At 64.6% G+C, this 15,320-nt stretch overlaps 1 protein-coding gene across 1 annotated transcript; it reads left to right on the forward strand.

The window, feature by feature from the left end:
• Positions 1-818: 818 nt before the first annotated feature.
• Positions 819-15,259, forward strand: VWA7 (von Willebrand factor A domain containing 7). Its single transcript, XM_084646594.1, has 17 exons — positions 819-864; positions 2,193-2,450; positions 3,004-3,285; positions 4,944-5,040; positions 5,600-5,722; positions 6,482-6,680; positions 7,068-7,237; positions 8,308-8,420; positions 8,957-9,073; positions 9,472-9,651; positions 9,855-10,032; positions 10,123-10,275; positions 10,504-10,596; positions 11,299-11,585; positions 11,988-12,124; positions 12,651-12,819; positions 13,786-15,259. The coding sequence occupies exons 2-17, from the start codon at positions 2,208-2,210 to the stop codon at positions 14,158-14,160; spliced, it is 2,916 nt and encodes a 971-aa protein (XP_084502720.1). The 5' UTR covers positions 819-864; positions 2,193-2,207; the 3' UTR covers positions 14,161-15,259.
• The last annotated feature ends 61 nt before the right edge of the window (positions 15,260-15,320 follow it).

Here is a 15,320-nt window from a genome sequence, read left to right on the forward strand (position 1 = left end):
CCCAGGGATGTGGGGCGGGCTGGCAGCCAGAGCTGAGTGCGGGCCTTTCCCCAGGGGGGCGCTCCCTCCGCCACTAACAGTAGGTGGGCCTTTATCCTCCCTTGATGTGGGGCACTGTGTCTGACTTCCCCCGCCCCCCAGCGGCGGGGTATTTGGGCCCCAAAGGGGGCAGGGGCCATATTGGGATCTTGAGGGGGGGGGTGGTGTCCAAGGGGGCTGTGTGGGGGGAAGGATGTGGGGTTTAGGGGGAGCGAGGTGAGACCCCGGCCAGCCCCCCCCCAGCTGTGGGGCTGGGTCGCTGGTGCCCCCTGGAGGCTGCTTTCCCTCGTCCCTGCCAGGCCGGGGGTGACTCAGCGCTGGGCCCGGGGCCAGCACCTGCTTGGCTGTCGGCTGAGTCGCAGTGCAGGTGGGGGGAGGGCATGGGACCCAGGCGTCCGGGATGGTAATGCAGGACTTTCACCCCTAGCAGGGCAGGGAGTGGGACCCAGGAATCCGGGGGAGGGTAACGGGGCCTGGCGGGGGTGGCTGGGAGCCAGGACTCCTGGGTTCTCTGGCTCTGGGAGCGGGGAGTGGGGTCTACTGGGTTACAGCGGCGAGGAGGGGGGCTAGGAGCCAGGACTCGGTTCTAGTCCTGGCTCTGTGCCTCAGTTTCCCCCGGGGGGATTTTCCTCCCCCGGCAGCGAGCCCCCCCCCCACCCGCCCTCTGGCAGAGAGGGGCGTGGCCCGGCCCCTCCTCCCTCTCTCTTGCACTCGGGCTGTCACTCCGGCCGCGCTGGGAGCTGCGTAGGGCGGGGGGGGGATCCGCCCGGGGGGGGGCAGGAGGGGGGGAAGGAGACAGACCCGGGGAAGGACGGAGCCAGCCAGGTACAGAGAGACCCACGTTGTGGGGGGTTAAGGGGTGCTGGGGCAGGTGGGGGGTGATACCCCGGGGGAGGCAGGGGCTGATTTAGGGGGTGCCGGGGGGGCCTGTTCTGGGGTGTCTCTCCCCTGGCTGAGCTGATGGCTGGGGGGGGGGCAGGCTGGGACCCATGTGGGTGAGGAGTTATGGGGGGGAGGGGGTGTTGGGATCTCTGGGATTTTTTTGGGGGGGGCAGCTTGAGGGAGGGAACCCAGACGTCCGGGGGGCAGGCGTTTGGGGGTGTTTGTGTTGGTCTCTAGGTGTGTTGGGGGGGGGTCTGCTAGCAGCTGGGTGTGGTGTCTCAGGGGTTGGGGGGGCAGGGGGGTGTGTGTGTATCCCAGCTGGGTGGGATTGTGTGGTGGGGGGAGGCTCTGGCAGTGTGTGTGTGGGGGGGGTGTTGAGGGGTGGTGTGTGGTGTGTCTAGCAGGTGTGCACAGGTCTTGTGGTGTGTCTGTGGGAGGTGGGGTGTGTGGCCGGGGTGTTGTGGGTCTCGAGGAGGTGTGCTGTGGCGGGGGTGTTGTGGGTCTCTGGGCGGTGTTCGGGGCTGGCGGCGCTGGGGGTTGTGTTAGGGTCTCCAGGGTTGTGCGGTGCGTTGTGTGTGTGGGGGGGCGCTGGTTGTGTGGGAGTGACACTGTGTGTGTGTTTGGGGGGGGTTGACTGGGGGAGTTGGGGGTTCTGTGCTGTCTGGGACCCCCGAGGAGGCTGGATCCCACATCCCCTCCCCCCGCCACCTTCCTACCTGTGAACCCCCAACTCGCCCCCTCCCTGCCCCCAAACCTGCCCTGTGGGTCCATGGGGGGGGGCGTTGCCTGGGCAGCCGCTGCTCCCCTGGAGCGAGGACCCAGGAGTCCGGGCAGTTACTCCCCCGGGGCCCCGCCCCCGTTCTCCACCCTGCTGCTCTGCAGAGATAACATGGGGGTGGGGGGGCAGCTGTGCCCAGAGAGACAGTGGGAGGGGCATACAAGGGGGTGCTGGGGAGCAGGGGGCTGAGTGGGGGGGTCTCTAGGGGGCACTGGGCTGTGGGAAGCAGGGTGGGGGTCAGCAGGGGGCACTTGGGAGCGGGGCGGGAGGTCGCTGGGGGGGCTGGGAGCAGGGTGGGGGGCAGCAGGGGGTGAAGTGGGGGGTCTCGGGGGCCTGGGGAGCAGGGTGGGGGGTCTCTAGGGGTCACTGGGCTGCAAGAATCAGGGTTGGGGGGCAGCAGGGGGCGCTGCAGGACCCAATGCCCCAGGGCGCCACTAGGGGGCGCCAGGCTGCCCGGAGCATCTGCCCCTGTTTAACCCTTTGCTCCCCGCAGCTCAATGTTCCCGCTATGGCGCGTTCCCCGGCCCGGCTGTGGGGCCCCCTCTGGGCCCTGCCCCTGCTGCTGCTGCTCCTGGCGCCCCACGGGGCCCTCGGCTTCTTCCCCAACTTCTGGTCCCGGGCCATGGCCCTGGCCTGGGGCTCCGCCACCCACCAGGACCTGACGGAGGACGCCCTGCTCAACGCCACCCTGGAGCTCTTCCGGGACCTGCCGCCCCCCCGGGGCCGGCGCCTCGCCCTGGAGCAGTTCCAGGTGAGCCTGGCCCGGGGGGCAACCAGGCTCCGGGCCCCAGTCCCCGCCCTGGGGCCGGATGGGAGCCGGTGCCCCCTAGAGGGGACAGGCCCCTGCCCCATTCCCCGCCCCCCTGAGTCAGCCAGTCCCCGCCCTGGGGCCAGATGGGAACCGGTGCCCCCTAGAGGGGACAGGCCCCTGCCCCATTCCCCGCCCCCCTGAGCCAGCCAGTCCCCGCCCCGGGGCAGGATGGGAACCGGTGCCCCCTAGAGGGGACAGGCCCCTGCCCCATTCCCTGCCCCCTGAGCCAGCCAGTCCCTGCCCTGGGGCCGGATGGGAACCGGCGCCCCCTAGAGGGGACAGGCCCCTGCCCCATTCCCTGCCCCCCTGAGCCAGCCAGTCCCTGCCCTGTGGCCGGATGGGAACCGGCGCCCCCTAGAGGGGACAGGCCCCTGCCCCATTCCCTGCCCCCCTGAGCCAGCCAGTCCCTGCCCTGGGCCCGGACGGCAGGCAGCGCCCCCCAGGGGAAGGCCCCGGCGTCTCACGGCCGCTCTCTCCCTCTCTCTCCCCCCAGGGCCGCCCCCTGCTGGCGGACGAGGTCTTCGCGGCCTATTACGGCCCCGGGGCCTCGGCCCGGCGGTTCCGCGCCGCGCTGGTGGAGGTGGCCAACGCCAACGCGGGCCTGGACTTCCTGCCCTGGGCGCGGGACGACCCCGTGCTGCACTTCGACGCCGAGCGGCTGCGGCCGGCCGGCGCCTCCCTCCTGCGGGCCCGGCGCGAGCTGCTGCAGGCCCTGGGCGCCGAGCTCTACCCCCTGGCCCGCCAGCGCCTCGGCCAGCTGCTCCACTCCCTGCAGGTCAGCCCCGGACGCCGGGGTCCCCCTGCCCCCCGGGGACCTGGCCCCTTGGCCGTCCCCGGCCGGCGCGGCTCAGCTCCAGCCCTCTGGTTACCCAGCGTCCGCCCGTCCGCCTCTGCCCCCGTTCGTCCGTCCGTCCGTCCGTCCATCCACCCACCCGTCCATCTCTGCCCCCATCCGTCCGCCCGTCCGCCTCTGCCCCCGTTCCTCCGTCCGTCTGACCGTCCATCCGTTCATCCACCTCTGCCCCCATCTGTCCGTCCGTCCATCCACCCACCCGTCCATCTCTGCCCCCATCCGTCCGCCCGTCCACCTCTGCCCCCGTTCCTCCGTCCGTCTGACCGTCCATCCGTTCATCCACCTCTGCCCCCATCTGTCCGTCCGTCCATCCACCCACCCGTCCATCTCTGCCCCCATCTGTCCGTCCATCCGTCTCTGCCCCCGTTCGTCCGTCCGTCCATCCACCCACCCGTCCATCTCTGCCCCCATCCGTCCGCCTCTGCCCCCGTTCCTCCGTCCGTCTGACCGTCCATCCGTTCATCCACCTCTGCCCCCATCTGTCCGTCGGTCCACCCACCCACCCGTCCATCTCTGCTCCCATCTGTCCGTCCATCCGTCTCTGCCCCATCCATCCGCCTCTGCCCCCGTTCGTCTGTCCGTCCGTCCGTCCGCCTCTGCCCCCGTTCGTCCGTCCGTCCGTCCGCCTCTGCCCCCGTTCGTCCGTCCGTCCGTCCGCCTCTGCCCCCGTTCGTCCGTCCGTCCGTCCGTCCATCTCTGCCCCCCGTTCGTCTGTCTGTCCATCCGTTCGTCCACCTATGCCCCCATCTGTCCGTCCATCCGTCCATCCACCCACCCGTCCATCTCTGCTCCCATCTGTCCATCCGTCCGCCTCTGCCCCCGTTCGTCTGTCCGTCCGTCCGCCTCTGCCCCCGTTCGTCTGTCCGTCCGTCCGCCTCTGCCCCCCGTTCGTCCGTCCGTCTGTCCATCCGTTCGTCCACCTATGCCCCCACCTGTCCATCCATCCATCTCTGCCCCCGTCCGTCCGTCTGTCTGTCCATCCGTTCGTCCACCTATGCCCCCATCTGTCCGTCTTTCCATCCACCCACCCATCCATCTCTGCTCCCATCTGTCCGTCCATCCATCTCTGCCCCGTCTATCCGTCTGTCCGTCCATCCATCCATCTCTGCCCCATCCATCCGCCCATGCTACCCCTCCATCTCTGCCCGTCTGTCCATCTACGCTTCCACCTCTGCCCCCATCCATCCGTCTGTCCTTCTCTGCGTCCATCCGTCTGTCCATCCACCCATGCTACACATTCATCTCTATCCTGTCTGTCCGTCCATCCGTCCGTCCATCCATTCACCCATCCCAGCTCTGTCCGTCCATCCATCCATCTCCTCCCGTCTCTCTCCCGGCTGCTGCCCCCTTCCCTCCAGCCGGCCCTAGCTCTGTACGGCCCCAGTGTGGGGTGGGGTAGGTGCTGTCGTGCTCCACGGCCCATGGGGTGACCCAGAAGGCCAGGAGCGGGTGGCCGGGGTCCCCGTCTCGAGGGGCCCCTTGGGCCGATTGCTCGTGGTCCGTCCATTTATTTCTCTCTCTCCCGTCTTCCCCCCAACTCCCCCCACCCCCCGATCAATCTCCCCCTCCCCTCCCGGCAGGATTTCTACAGCCACAGTAACTGGGTCGAACTGGGCCACCGCGGGATCCACCCGGACCTGCTCCAACCCGGCCGTGAGCTGGGCTCCATCGCCGGAGGTACCAGCCCCACCCCGGCCGTCTGCCCGTCCCAAGGTCGGGGCCCCGTCGCGCTGGGCCTTTTCCAGATCCCCCCCCCAACCGACATTGGGGACCCCTTGCGCCGGGTGGTGCCCAGACCCCCCCCCCGAGTGAGATTGGGACCCCCTCGTGCCAGGCGCTGCCCAGACGCCTCCTGACTGAGATCGGGGACCCCCTCGTGCCAGGCGCTGCCCAGACGCCTCCTGACTGAGATCGGGGACCCCCTCGTGCCAGGCGCTGCCCAGACGCCTCCTGACTGAGATCGGAGACCCCCTCGTGCCAGGCGCTGCACAGCCCCCCCCCCCGACTGAAATTGGGGCCCCGTCGCGCTGGGCGCTGCACTCCTAAGACATTCTTGGTCCCAACCATCTTGCAGTCATAACTCAGATGGGTTCTCCTCCATTCTCCTGGGGAAACTGAGGCACGGAACAGCGGCATGCCAGGGGGAGCGTGGAGTCCTGGCAGGGCGCTGGGGATAGAACCCAGGTGTCTGGCCGGACCTGCCTTCAGACCCCCCCTTTCCCCGTCTCTCCCGCAGCCGATGTCCGGACCTGCTGCAGCTGCACCGGCTGGACGTGTGAGGGGAACCTCCTGGGGTCACTCCAGGAGCGCGGGTTGCTGACCAGCGGGTATTTCGGCACCGAGCCGGAGAAACCGCCCGGTACGGCTGGGCTGGGCTGGGTTTGGGGGTGACCATTCTCCACGGGTAGGGGAGACACCCCCCGATTTCCCACAGCTTTGTGTCCCAGGCATTGACCAGCACCCCCAAAATTTTGCAGGTGCAGCCACGATTTGGAGGGAACAAAGGGGGGCTGTGACCCCCCAGGGGGAGGGCTTATGTGGGGGTGATGTGGAAACACCGGTCTTGGGGTGCATGCCTGGTGCGTACCAAGGCTTCAGGGAGAGGCCCCCAAGATTTTAAGGGGTAATACCAAGGTCTGGGGGGTACGAAGCTTGCTGATTTGGGGTTCCTGGTTAGGTTGGGGGGCAGAGGGCAGGACCCCAAAAATTTATGGGGCTGCCTCTGATTTCTGCTGCAGGCAACGAGCACCCAATAATACCGAGGGTGAAGAGGTTTGGGGGCGCACAGACAGTGACTCCAATAATTTGTGGGGTACCTTTCAGGGAGCTCAGGGTTGCTATGGATGATTTGGGGGTGAAGGGGCTGCTGGCTAAGGTTTGGGGAGACAGAGGTGACCCCAATAATTGGGGGGTTACCTTTGCGAGGGAGGGTTGGGGTTGATATTGGGGTGATGGAGCTCATGGGGGGCATCAGAGGGGGTAACCCGAAGAATCAGGCAGGACAATGTGGGGGAGATTTTAATGGGGAGTGGTTTGGGGGCGTTCTGGGGATGAGATTTAGGGGAGCAGAGGGGCTAATGGACCCCGTCTCCTCTGTCCTCCCTCCCCCCCGCCGCAGGGAAATGCAGCCACGGGGGGCAGTTCGACAGCAGCCGCCTGCGGGACCCCCAAGGGGGGATAAACAAGGACAGTTCATCCCCCCTCTTCTCGCCTCACCATTATCTGCATGGCCCGGCGGCCGGCCTGGCCCTCGAGGCCTCGGCCCGGTTCCTGCACGACCTGCGGCGGGACCTGGCCCACGACAAGCGATTCATGAGGTGAGAGCCCCCCACTGCGATCCATCCGCCCCACATCCCCGCTCGGACCCCGTCCCCCGCACCTGGCTCCTGGAGTGATGTTCACCTCCTCGGATCTGGCCCCCCACCCCTGTATCGGCCCCATCCCCACTCCCGGATCCGGAGTCACGTCCCGCCACTCGGACCCGTCCCCTGTCCCTGGATTGTGGGGCAACGTCCCCCTACTCGGACCTGGCCCCCACACCCGGATCCTGGGGTGATGTCCCCCTGCTTGGCCCTGTCCCTCGTGATGTTGCCCCCCACCCACGTTCCCTCCTGCCCCAGCCCGGGTGGCCCCCTGGGGTGCAGGATGGGGGGTGCGGGCCCCACTGGTGACTGAGCAACCATCTGTGCCCCCTGGCCCCACAGGCTGCTGGACATCAGCCCCACCGTGGGGCTCAGCTTCGTGCTGGACACCACGGGCAGCATGGGTGAGGAGATCGGCGCCGCCCGGCTCCAGGCCCGCAACATCCTCACCCGCCGGCTGGGGGGGCCCGAGGAGCCCGACTTCTACCTGCTTGTCCCCTTCCACGACCCTGGTGCGTTCGGGGGTCCCTGGGCTCAGGGGAGGGGCCGGGAGGGTAAACCTCAAATTTTACCATCTTGTGCTGCGCAGCGATCTGCACAGCACAAGCTCATGAAATTCGCCCCCTCCCTCATTGGGAAGGGGAATATACAACAGCTTTCTGCCCCGGGGTAGGATTTCCACGCACTGGTTTTTGACCAAACACAAGTTTACTGACTACAAGCAATAGATTTTCGTGATTATACGGCATAGCAAACGGATCAAAGCAATACGCAAACGAAGCTTAATGCGCTAAAGCCGCTGGTTATAAGCAGCAAATTCCCACCCTAAACGCTGTTCTAGGCAGTTTGCAGAGGTTTCTGAGGCCAGCTGCCCTGGCCTGCAGCTTAACCCGCCAGTTATTCCTTTCTCAGGCCAGACACCGTCCGGCCTGGGCTCAGCCCGTCTCCCCGACTCCAGGCTTTTGCTCTCAGGTGCATCGGTGGCGAGTTATATGGGCCCGGCTCCACCAATGTTTGGGCTTAACACACTTTGGGGGGGCTCCGCGTTTCAGGGGGACGCAGGGTCCAGGGAGGCCTGGAGGTTAGCGGGAGGGGGGCCAGCAGCAAGCGAGCGACCGGCCCCAAGCTGCCCCGCCGTCTCCCGGCGTCGCTCGGGGGCAGAAGCTGGAAAAGGCGGGACGGGGGCTTGGGGGAAGGGGTGGAATGGGGCCATCCGGGCCGATTGCAGCCTGGCTCGTGGGTGTTCCCCAGGTGTCACCACATCTGTAATCGATGCCTCGACAATATTCCTAACTGCAGATACAGAAATGACCCAGGCGCCCAAGTAGGATAATCACATTCGGGGAATTCTAACCTTTCCGATGACCCCTCACGTGACCCATCTTGCATGGAAAATATCTTAGTTACGCCATGACCACAGGTCTGTGAGGACTATCGGGCTGTGGGGTTCAGAATGAGAACTGGGGGGCTGAGTGGGGCCAGTCAGAGGATTCAGGGGTGAGGCCAAGTGGGATTTAGGCGATTGCTCTTTGACTCCCCCCTTCCCCGATCCTGTCCCCCCTGCCTCGGTTTCCCCCTTCAGGCTTCGGACCTGTGCACAAGACAAGTGACGCTGACGAGTTCCTGAGGATCCTCAATTCGATCAGCCCCCTGGCCGGGGGCGATGAGCCCGAGATGTGTCTGTCGGCGCTACAGGTACCAGAGACGGGTCCTGCCCCCCTGCGGGCCCCCCACTTCTCATCCTCCCCCCAATCCTGCTTCCCCTGCCCCCCCCAACCCCCCCACTTCTCATCCCCCACAATCCCTGCCCTGCAACCCCCCCGTCCTGACCCTTGCTGTCCCCCCACATCTGATCCCAGCTCTGCAGCCCCTCAGTCCCATCCCCCTTGTCCCCGCAGCCCCCCAATCCTGCTCCCCTGACCCCCTGCAGCCCCCCACATCTGAGCTCCCGATTTCTGAGCCCCCCAATCCTGCTCCCTTGATTCCCCCCAGCCCCCCAGTTTTTACCTCCCCTGTTCCCATCCCCCCACTCCCTGAAGCAGCACCCCCTTATCCAATCCAAAGCCCCACACTACAGCCCCCCGATTTCCCTGCCCAGGCACCTCCCCTCCTGTTCCACCCCACAACCCCCCCATTTCTGATCTCCTACTCTCCCCCCGCCCGCAGCTCTCTGGTCCCCCAGACCCCTCACCATCTGACCCCTCCCCGACAGCTCTCTGTATCCCCCCCAGCTGGCCCTGCTGCATTCGCCCCCCATGTCCGAGATCTTCGTCTTCACAGACGCCTCGGCGAAGGACGCCCATCTCCGGAACAGCGTGGAGGCCCTGATCCAGGAGCGCAGGTGCAAGGTGGGCAGCCCCTGGCGGGGTGGGAGACCCTACCAAAACAAACGGATGCCCCAGAGGCCCTACGGTAACAAACTGGCAGAGCAAAGGTAAGCGATAAAGCAAAACGACGTCGGGACTTCCGGGAGGCCCTGCAATAATGAACCGCCTGAACCGAGAGAAGCGAGAAATCAAAACAAGGAGAGCACTTTTGGTAGGCCCTACAATAACAAACCTCCCTAACGACAGGAAACCAAAACAAAAAGAGCATTTTGTTAGTAGGGTGGTTTGTGTTATATCTGGGCCTAACGATTAAATAACAAACCAAAACCACGTCAGCACTTCGAGGAGGCCCTACAATAACAAAGCCACCGTCTCGCAACTCCCTGGGGGGGTCTAACCTCCTCTTGTTTCCTCACCAGGTGACTTTCCTGATCACGGAGGACCCCTCCAGGGCGCGGGTGAGGCGGGAGGTGCTGGCCACTGACCGCTTTGACCTGTATGTAGACCTGGCCCGTAGCTCCGGGGGCCAGGTCATCTTCACCGACAACGCCAACATCCAGCAGGTGGCGGGCATCATCGGCGAGACCACTGCTTCCTCGGTATGGAGAGGGGACCCAGGCATCCGGGACGGCAGCGCAGCCCCTTGGGTGGGGCTGGAGACAGGGATGGGGAATGGGACCCAGGCGTCTGGGACGGCAGCTCACGTCCCTCACCTCTTGGAGGGGGATGGAGAGGAGGACCCCGGCGTCTGGGACGGTGCTGACCCTGCTGTGTTTTCGGGGTGGGGGCCCTGTGTTTCCAGGTGACCCTGTTCCAGTTCCAGAAGGGGGGCAGCTTGGGCCCTGGGGGGCTGGGCCGGAGGGGGCGGAAGAAGCGGGCCGCCTGGGAGAGCCACCACTTCTGGATCGACAGCCGGGTGGACGGGGCCGTCGTGACCATCCAGGGGGACGTGGGTGCCTTCCGGCTCTGGGACCCCACTGGTGAGTGGAGGGGGAGACGCCCCACCCGATCGGGGGGGGGAAGGGATCTGTGTGTCCCGGCCTCTGCCCATCTGCCCCTTCGTCCCCCAGGAACCTCCCAGACCTCGGACACCGCCAACGGCCCCCTGGGCACCGGCCGGCGACTCGGGACTTTCCACCGGCTCGAGCTATCGCCCCGGCCGCCCGTCGGCCGCTGGACCCTGGAGGTGCAGGTGCAGGGCAACTATTCGGTGCACGTGCGAGGTGAGGGAATGGGGCCGGGGTCTGCCCCCTCCAGGGGGCGCCGGCTCCCATCCAGCCCCAGGGCAGGGACTGGCTGGCTCAGGGGGGCGGGAATGGGGCATGGGCCTGTCCCCTCTAGGGGGCGCCAGTTCCCATCCAGCCCCAGGGCGGGGACTGGCTGGCTCAGGGGGGGCAGGGAATGGGGCCCGGGACCTCTCCCCTAATGGGGTTCCCCCGCTCTGTTACCAGGCAACAGCTCGCTGGATTTCCTGTATTACTTCGCTGTCCCATCCGAGGGGCCCCACCCCGGACTCTTCAAGCTGGACAGTCGCCCCGTGAGAGGTAAGAGCGGGGTGGGGGGCTCAGCAGGGGGCTCTCACTTTCCTGGGCTGGCCCCATTGCCCCAGGGCAGCGCGAGGGGGCTGGGCTGTGGGGAACCCCCGTGTGCTGGGCAGATTCCAGCCTCGGGTCACTCTGATTTCACTCAGCTGTGAACCTCTCGTCACTTCCTCTCCCAAGTTGTTGTGGGGCTGTTCCCCGCTGCCCTGCCCCAGAGCTGGCTGCATCTCAGCGCTGGGTGAGCCATCCCCATGTGGCGTTATGTGCGGCTGTTCCCCCAGCTGCCCCGCCCCAGAGCTGGCTGCATCTCAGCGCCGGGTGAGCCATCCCCATGTGGCGTTATGTGCGGCTGTTCCCCGCTGCCCCACCCCAGAGCTGGCCGCATCTCAGCGCCGGGTGAGCCATCCCCATGTGGCGTTATGTGCGGCTGTTCCCCGCTGCCCCGCCCCAGAGCTGGCTGCATCTCAGTGCCTGGTGAGCTGTCCCCATGTGGCGTTATGTGCGGCTGTTCCCCGATGCCCCGCCCCAGAGATGGCTGCATCTCAGTGCCTGGTGAGCTGTCCCCATGTGGCGTTGTGTGTAGCTGTTCCTCCATCTGCCCTGCTCCAGAGCTGGCTGCATCCGAGGCCAAGGGCTTTGGGCTCTGCCGAGGTCAGGGACTGTCTTGACGGGGGCTTGGACTCGGTTCTGGTTCTGACCCGACAGGGCTCCCGCTGTCATTGGTCCTGGCTGTGACGGGGCTGACCCGGCCGGGTGGGGGCTCGGTCCGGATGGAGGCGGTGGAGCTGGCGAACCCCATCACGGGCCGGCGGCTTGGGGGGAAGCTGCCGCTCCGGGAAGTGGCTAACGGGACAGGGCTTTACGCTGCGGCCCTGCCCCCAGCCCTGCCCCGGGGGGGCTTTGCGCTGATCCTGAGAGGGTCTGACGGCCGGGGCCGCCGCGTGGAGAGACCGGCCCCCCAGGTCACCTCGGCCGTGGGGTTCCTGCTGCAGGTTGGTGCTGCTGGGCCCCAGGGCGGCGCTAGGGGGGCTGGGCTGCAGGGAGGGGGCAGGGAGCTCGGTGGGGGGTGCAGTGGTGCAGGGAGGGGGCGGGGGCCTCGGTGGGGGGTGCAGTGGTGCAGGGAGGGGGCGGGGAGCTCGGTGGGGGGCACCGTGCTGCAGTGAGGGAGTCTGGGGAACTCTGGGGGGGTGGCACTGAACTGTAAGGAGGGGGTCGGGGCTCTGTGCTGCAGGGAGGGGGCAGGTAGGAGGGTGGGGGGGTCAGGGGGGCATCATGCCGCAGGGAGGAGGTGGGGAGGCAATGGGGGTCGCCATGTGAAAGGGAGGGGGCCCAGTGGGGGTCAGCGTGCAGTGCTCCCCTACCCCAGAGCCAGCTCTCCACGGTTCTCCCCCCAGCTGAGCAGCGCCGGGCCCCTGTTCCCGGGGCAGACGGGCACCGTGGCCTGGTGGGTCTGGAGCCCCGAGGAGCCCCAGGAGCTGGGCCTGGCCGTGAGCAGCGACCCCAGCTACCCCGTCAGCACCTCCAGCCAACGGTAACGCCCCCGGGGCTGTCTGTCTGTCTGTCTGTCTGTGCTCGGCTCCGTCCAGCCCTCCGCTTCCCAGACTGGCCACCCGTCTCTCCGTCCATCAGCTCCCTGGGTCAGTCTGTCTGACCATCCATCCCTTGGCTCCCTGGGTTGGTCGGTCGGTCCGTCCGTCCTTCCTTCCTTCCATCCATCCATCCCTCGGCTCCCAGTCGTCTATCCATCCCCTGGCTCCCTGGGTTGGTCAGTCTGTCCATCCATCCCTCCTTTGGCTCCTTGGGTCGGTCTGTCCATCCATCCCTTGGCTCCCGGTGTTGGTCAGTCTGGCCGTTAGTCTGTCCATTGGCTCCCGGGGTTGGTCGGTCTGTCCGTCGGTCCATCCATCCCTTGGCTCCTTGGGTCAGTCTGTCTGCCCGTCCCTCCTTGCCCCAGAGCATCCGTCTGTCTCTCTTCGGCTCCCAGCTTCCATCCCTCTGTCCCTTGCCCGTCCCTGTCCGACCCGCCACCACCGATGCCGAGCCCTCCTCTCCTGCAGGCTGCAGCTGGGCAGGAACCAGACGGCGACGGGCGTCATCTCGCTGCAGGTGCCCGGCAGCGCCACCCCCGGTTCGGCCGTCACCGTCACCCTCCGCGCCGACCCCCTTTCCCCGGCCGGGGACGCCAACTTCGCCTTCATCCAGCTGCTGGTGATGCCCCGGCCGCCGGTGAGTCCGGGGGGTGCAAGGTCAGCTGCGGCCAGCACATGGCACCGCGGCACTAGATCTGTGATGGCCACGAGAAAACCAGGGAAATGTCCTCCAGCAAACTTCCTGACTCGCTGAAACTGAAACGGCCCAAACTTCGTGAGTCTTTTAGAAAACGCCCAGAGAAATCAAACGCCCAAAAGCTTGGTGAGTCCCTGCAAAACGCAGGGACCGAGAAGGCGGCCAGAGCTTTGTCAGTCGGCCGTAGAAAACCAGGGCAATTGATTCCCTAGACACACTGTGAATCATTGGCTTAAAACTAGAGAGATGAAATACCCCAAACCCTTGGGAATCGTTAAGATGAGAAATTTAAATGCGTCCCCAAACTGTGAATCATTAGGATAAAATTCGGGAAAGTAAATGCCGTAAACTTAGCGATTTGCCTACAAGGCAAATCCTCGTCCTTTCAAACTAAGGAAAGGAAATGTTAAAAAAAAAAAAAAAAAAAAAAAAACTTTTTGAGTTTTCACTGTAAACCTAGGGAAGGAAAATGCCAAAGCGTCATTAATCTAAAACTAGGGAAATGAAATATGCAAAGACGCCGCCAGTGTAAGACTAGGTCCGTTGAAGGCCATGAAACGTCGTCGAGGGTTAACAGAAATGAAATGGCAAAGAAACGTGGTGATTCGTTACTATAAAACGAGGGCAGTTAACAACCAAGCAACTTTGGGAAGCGTTTCTATAAAACTTTGGGAAGCGACATGAAGCAATGGGGGAAATTGAATACCCAGAAAGCTTTGTGAATCATTCGGAAAAAAACAAAGGAAAGGAAATGCCCCCAAACTTGGTGAGTTGTTAACAGGTAATTGCCCTAGTTCTGTGTTAAAAATCTCTGTGTGGCCCTAGCCGGTGGGTGCCTGGCCTGGCTCTGGCCTGTTTGCCCACCCTGCCCGTCCTCACCGCCACCCTGTCCCGTTCTTCCTGCAGGTGCCGAATCGCGCCTCTCCTCCCTGCAACGCCACCCCGGTGGCTGGCACCTGCGGCCCGCCAGGCTCCCCCTGCCGCGAGCGCCGCTGGACGGCCAGGCTGCGGCTCTGGGACGGGGCCGGCATCTGGTCGGTGCGGGCAGGGGGCGTGGCCGTGCCCCACTGGGCCGACGGGGCGGCGGTGACGGCCACCTACTCCTCTGACTGCTGCACCCGGGAGGCGGAGCTTCTGGTGACCAACCGGCTCGGGGAGGAGTATCGGTGCCTGGTGGCGGCACCTCCTGCTGGCACCGCGGGGGACCTGGCTGTCGCCCCCTGGTGGTGGATGGCAGCATTGGCCGTTCATGTGGCCTTCCATGTTGGGCTGGGACACTGATGCTGCAGGGCGCCCCCTGGTGGTGGGAGGGGGAGCTAGGGTACATCATCCAGTCCGGCTATGGCACCCGCTAGTGGAGACAAGTGGTACTGCGCTGGGCTGGGATGCTCTTGCTATTGGATGCCCTCTAGGGGGGAACTGCGGTAGAGCATCCAGGTCAGTTCTCTTCTGCAGCTGCACTGGGGGCTGCTGGGGGAAAAGGGACTGGTGACCGTGTGGCTCTAACACTGTGCAGTGAGTGCGTGTTGGGTGTGGGGGGGTGGGACTCAGGGTTCATACCATGACACCCTTGGGTGGGGAACCCAGGACCGGGCTGTTTGAGATGCTTTTCTGAGTCGACACTAAAAATACAAATAATTTCCAGCAAAAAATATATTTCCCCCCAACTTTGGGGGACTAACCTTACGTCCCTGACTCCCCAGCACCAGCGCTCCCCGTGAGGCATGGCGAGAGCTCCTGGAGGTCGGAGCCTCTCAGTCGCAGCGGCAGGATTCGAACTCAGAACCTCCTGGGTGCCCACCCGCTTGGACGTTCTCCTAGGCCACAGAGCCCAGAACAGCCGGGCTGCCTTGTGTTAACGCACAGGGCTGAGTATCAGGACTCCTGGAGTCCATTCCTGCCTCTGCTGGGCAAGTCCCTTTCCCAGTCTGTGCCTCAGTTTCCCATGCCACTCCTTGCTCTGTCTAGTGTGTAAGCACTTCAAGGCTGAAACTATCCAGTGTCTGTATGCAGACCTAGTGCAACTGGTGCCCTGATCTCCGTCAGGAGGGGTGTGTGCAGTGCATGGGGCCCTGATCTTAGTTGGGGAGGGTGAGGTCTGCAGTGCCCAGCATGAGGGGGCTGTGATCTCTATTCTGCCTTCCGATGCTGCCCAGTGATCATCCCGAGAAGCCTTTTAAATTTCGTCTCCTAATGGTTGGAAGAGTTGTGGCTGATCTGTATATTTTGGCTAATTATTTCCATTCAGTGAATTATTTTTGGATCATATTTGTTTCCGGTGATTCTGGTGTTTCGGGGTTATGATTTTAAATTGGGTTTATTGTTTGGGTGTTTGTGCAAATGTTTTATTGGTTAAAAATACCACTGTTTTTTTAATTAACCTGCTGTTAATAAAGAAAATTGATAAAGCCGCAGAAGAGGTGAGTTTCAATTCTTAGTTG

The sequence above is a fragment of the Lepidochelys olivacea genome (genome assembly GCF_965140295.1).
Source record: "Lepidochelys olivacea isolate rLepOli2 genome assembly, chromosome: 14".
NCBI lineage: Eukaryota > Metazoa > Chordata > Testudines > Cheloniidae > Lepidochelys > Lepidochelys olivacea.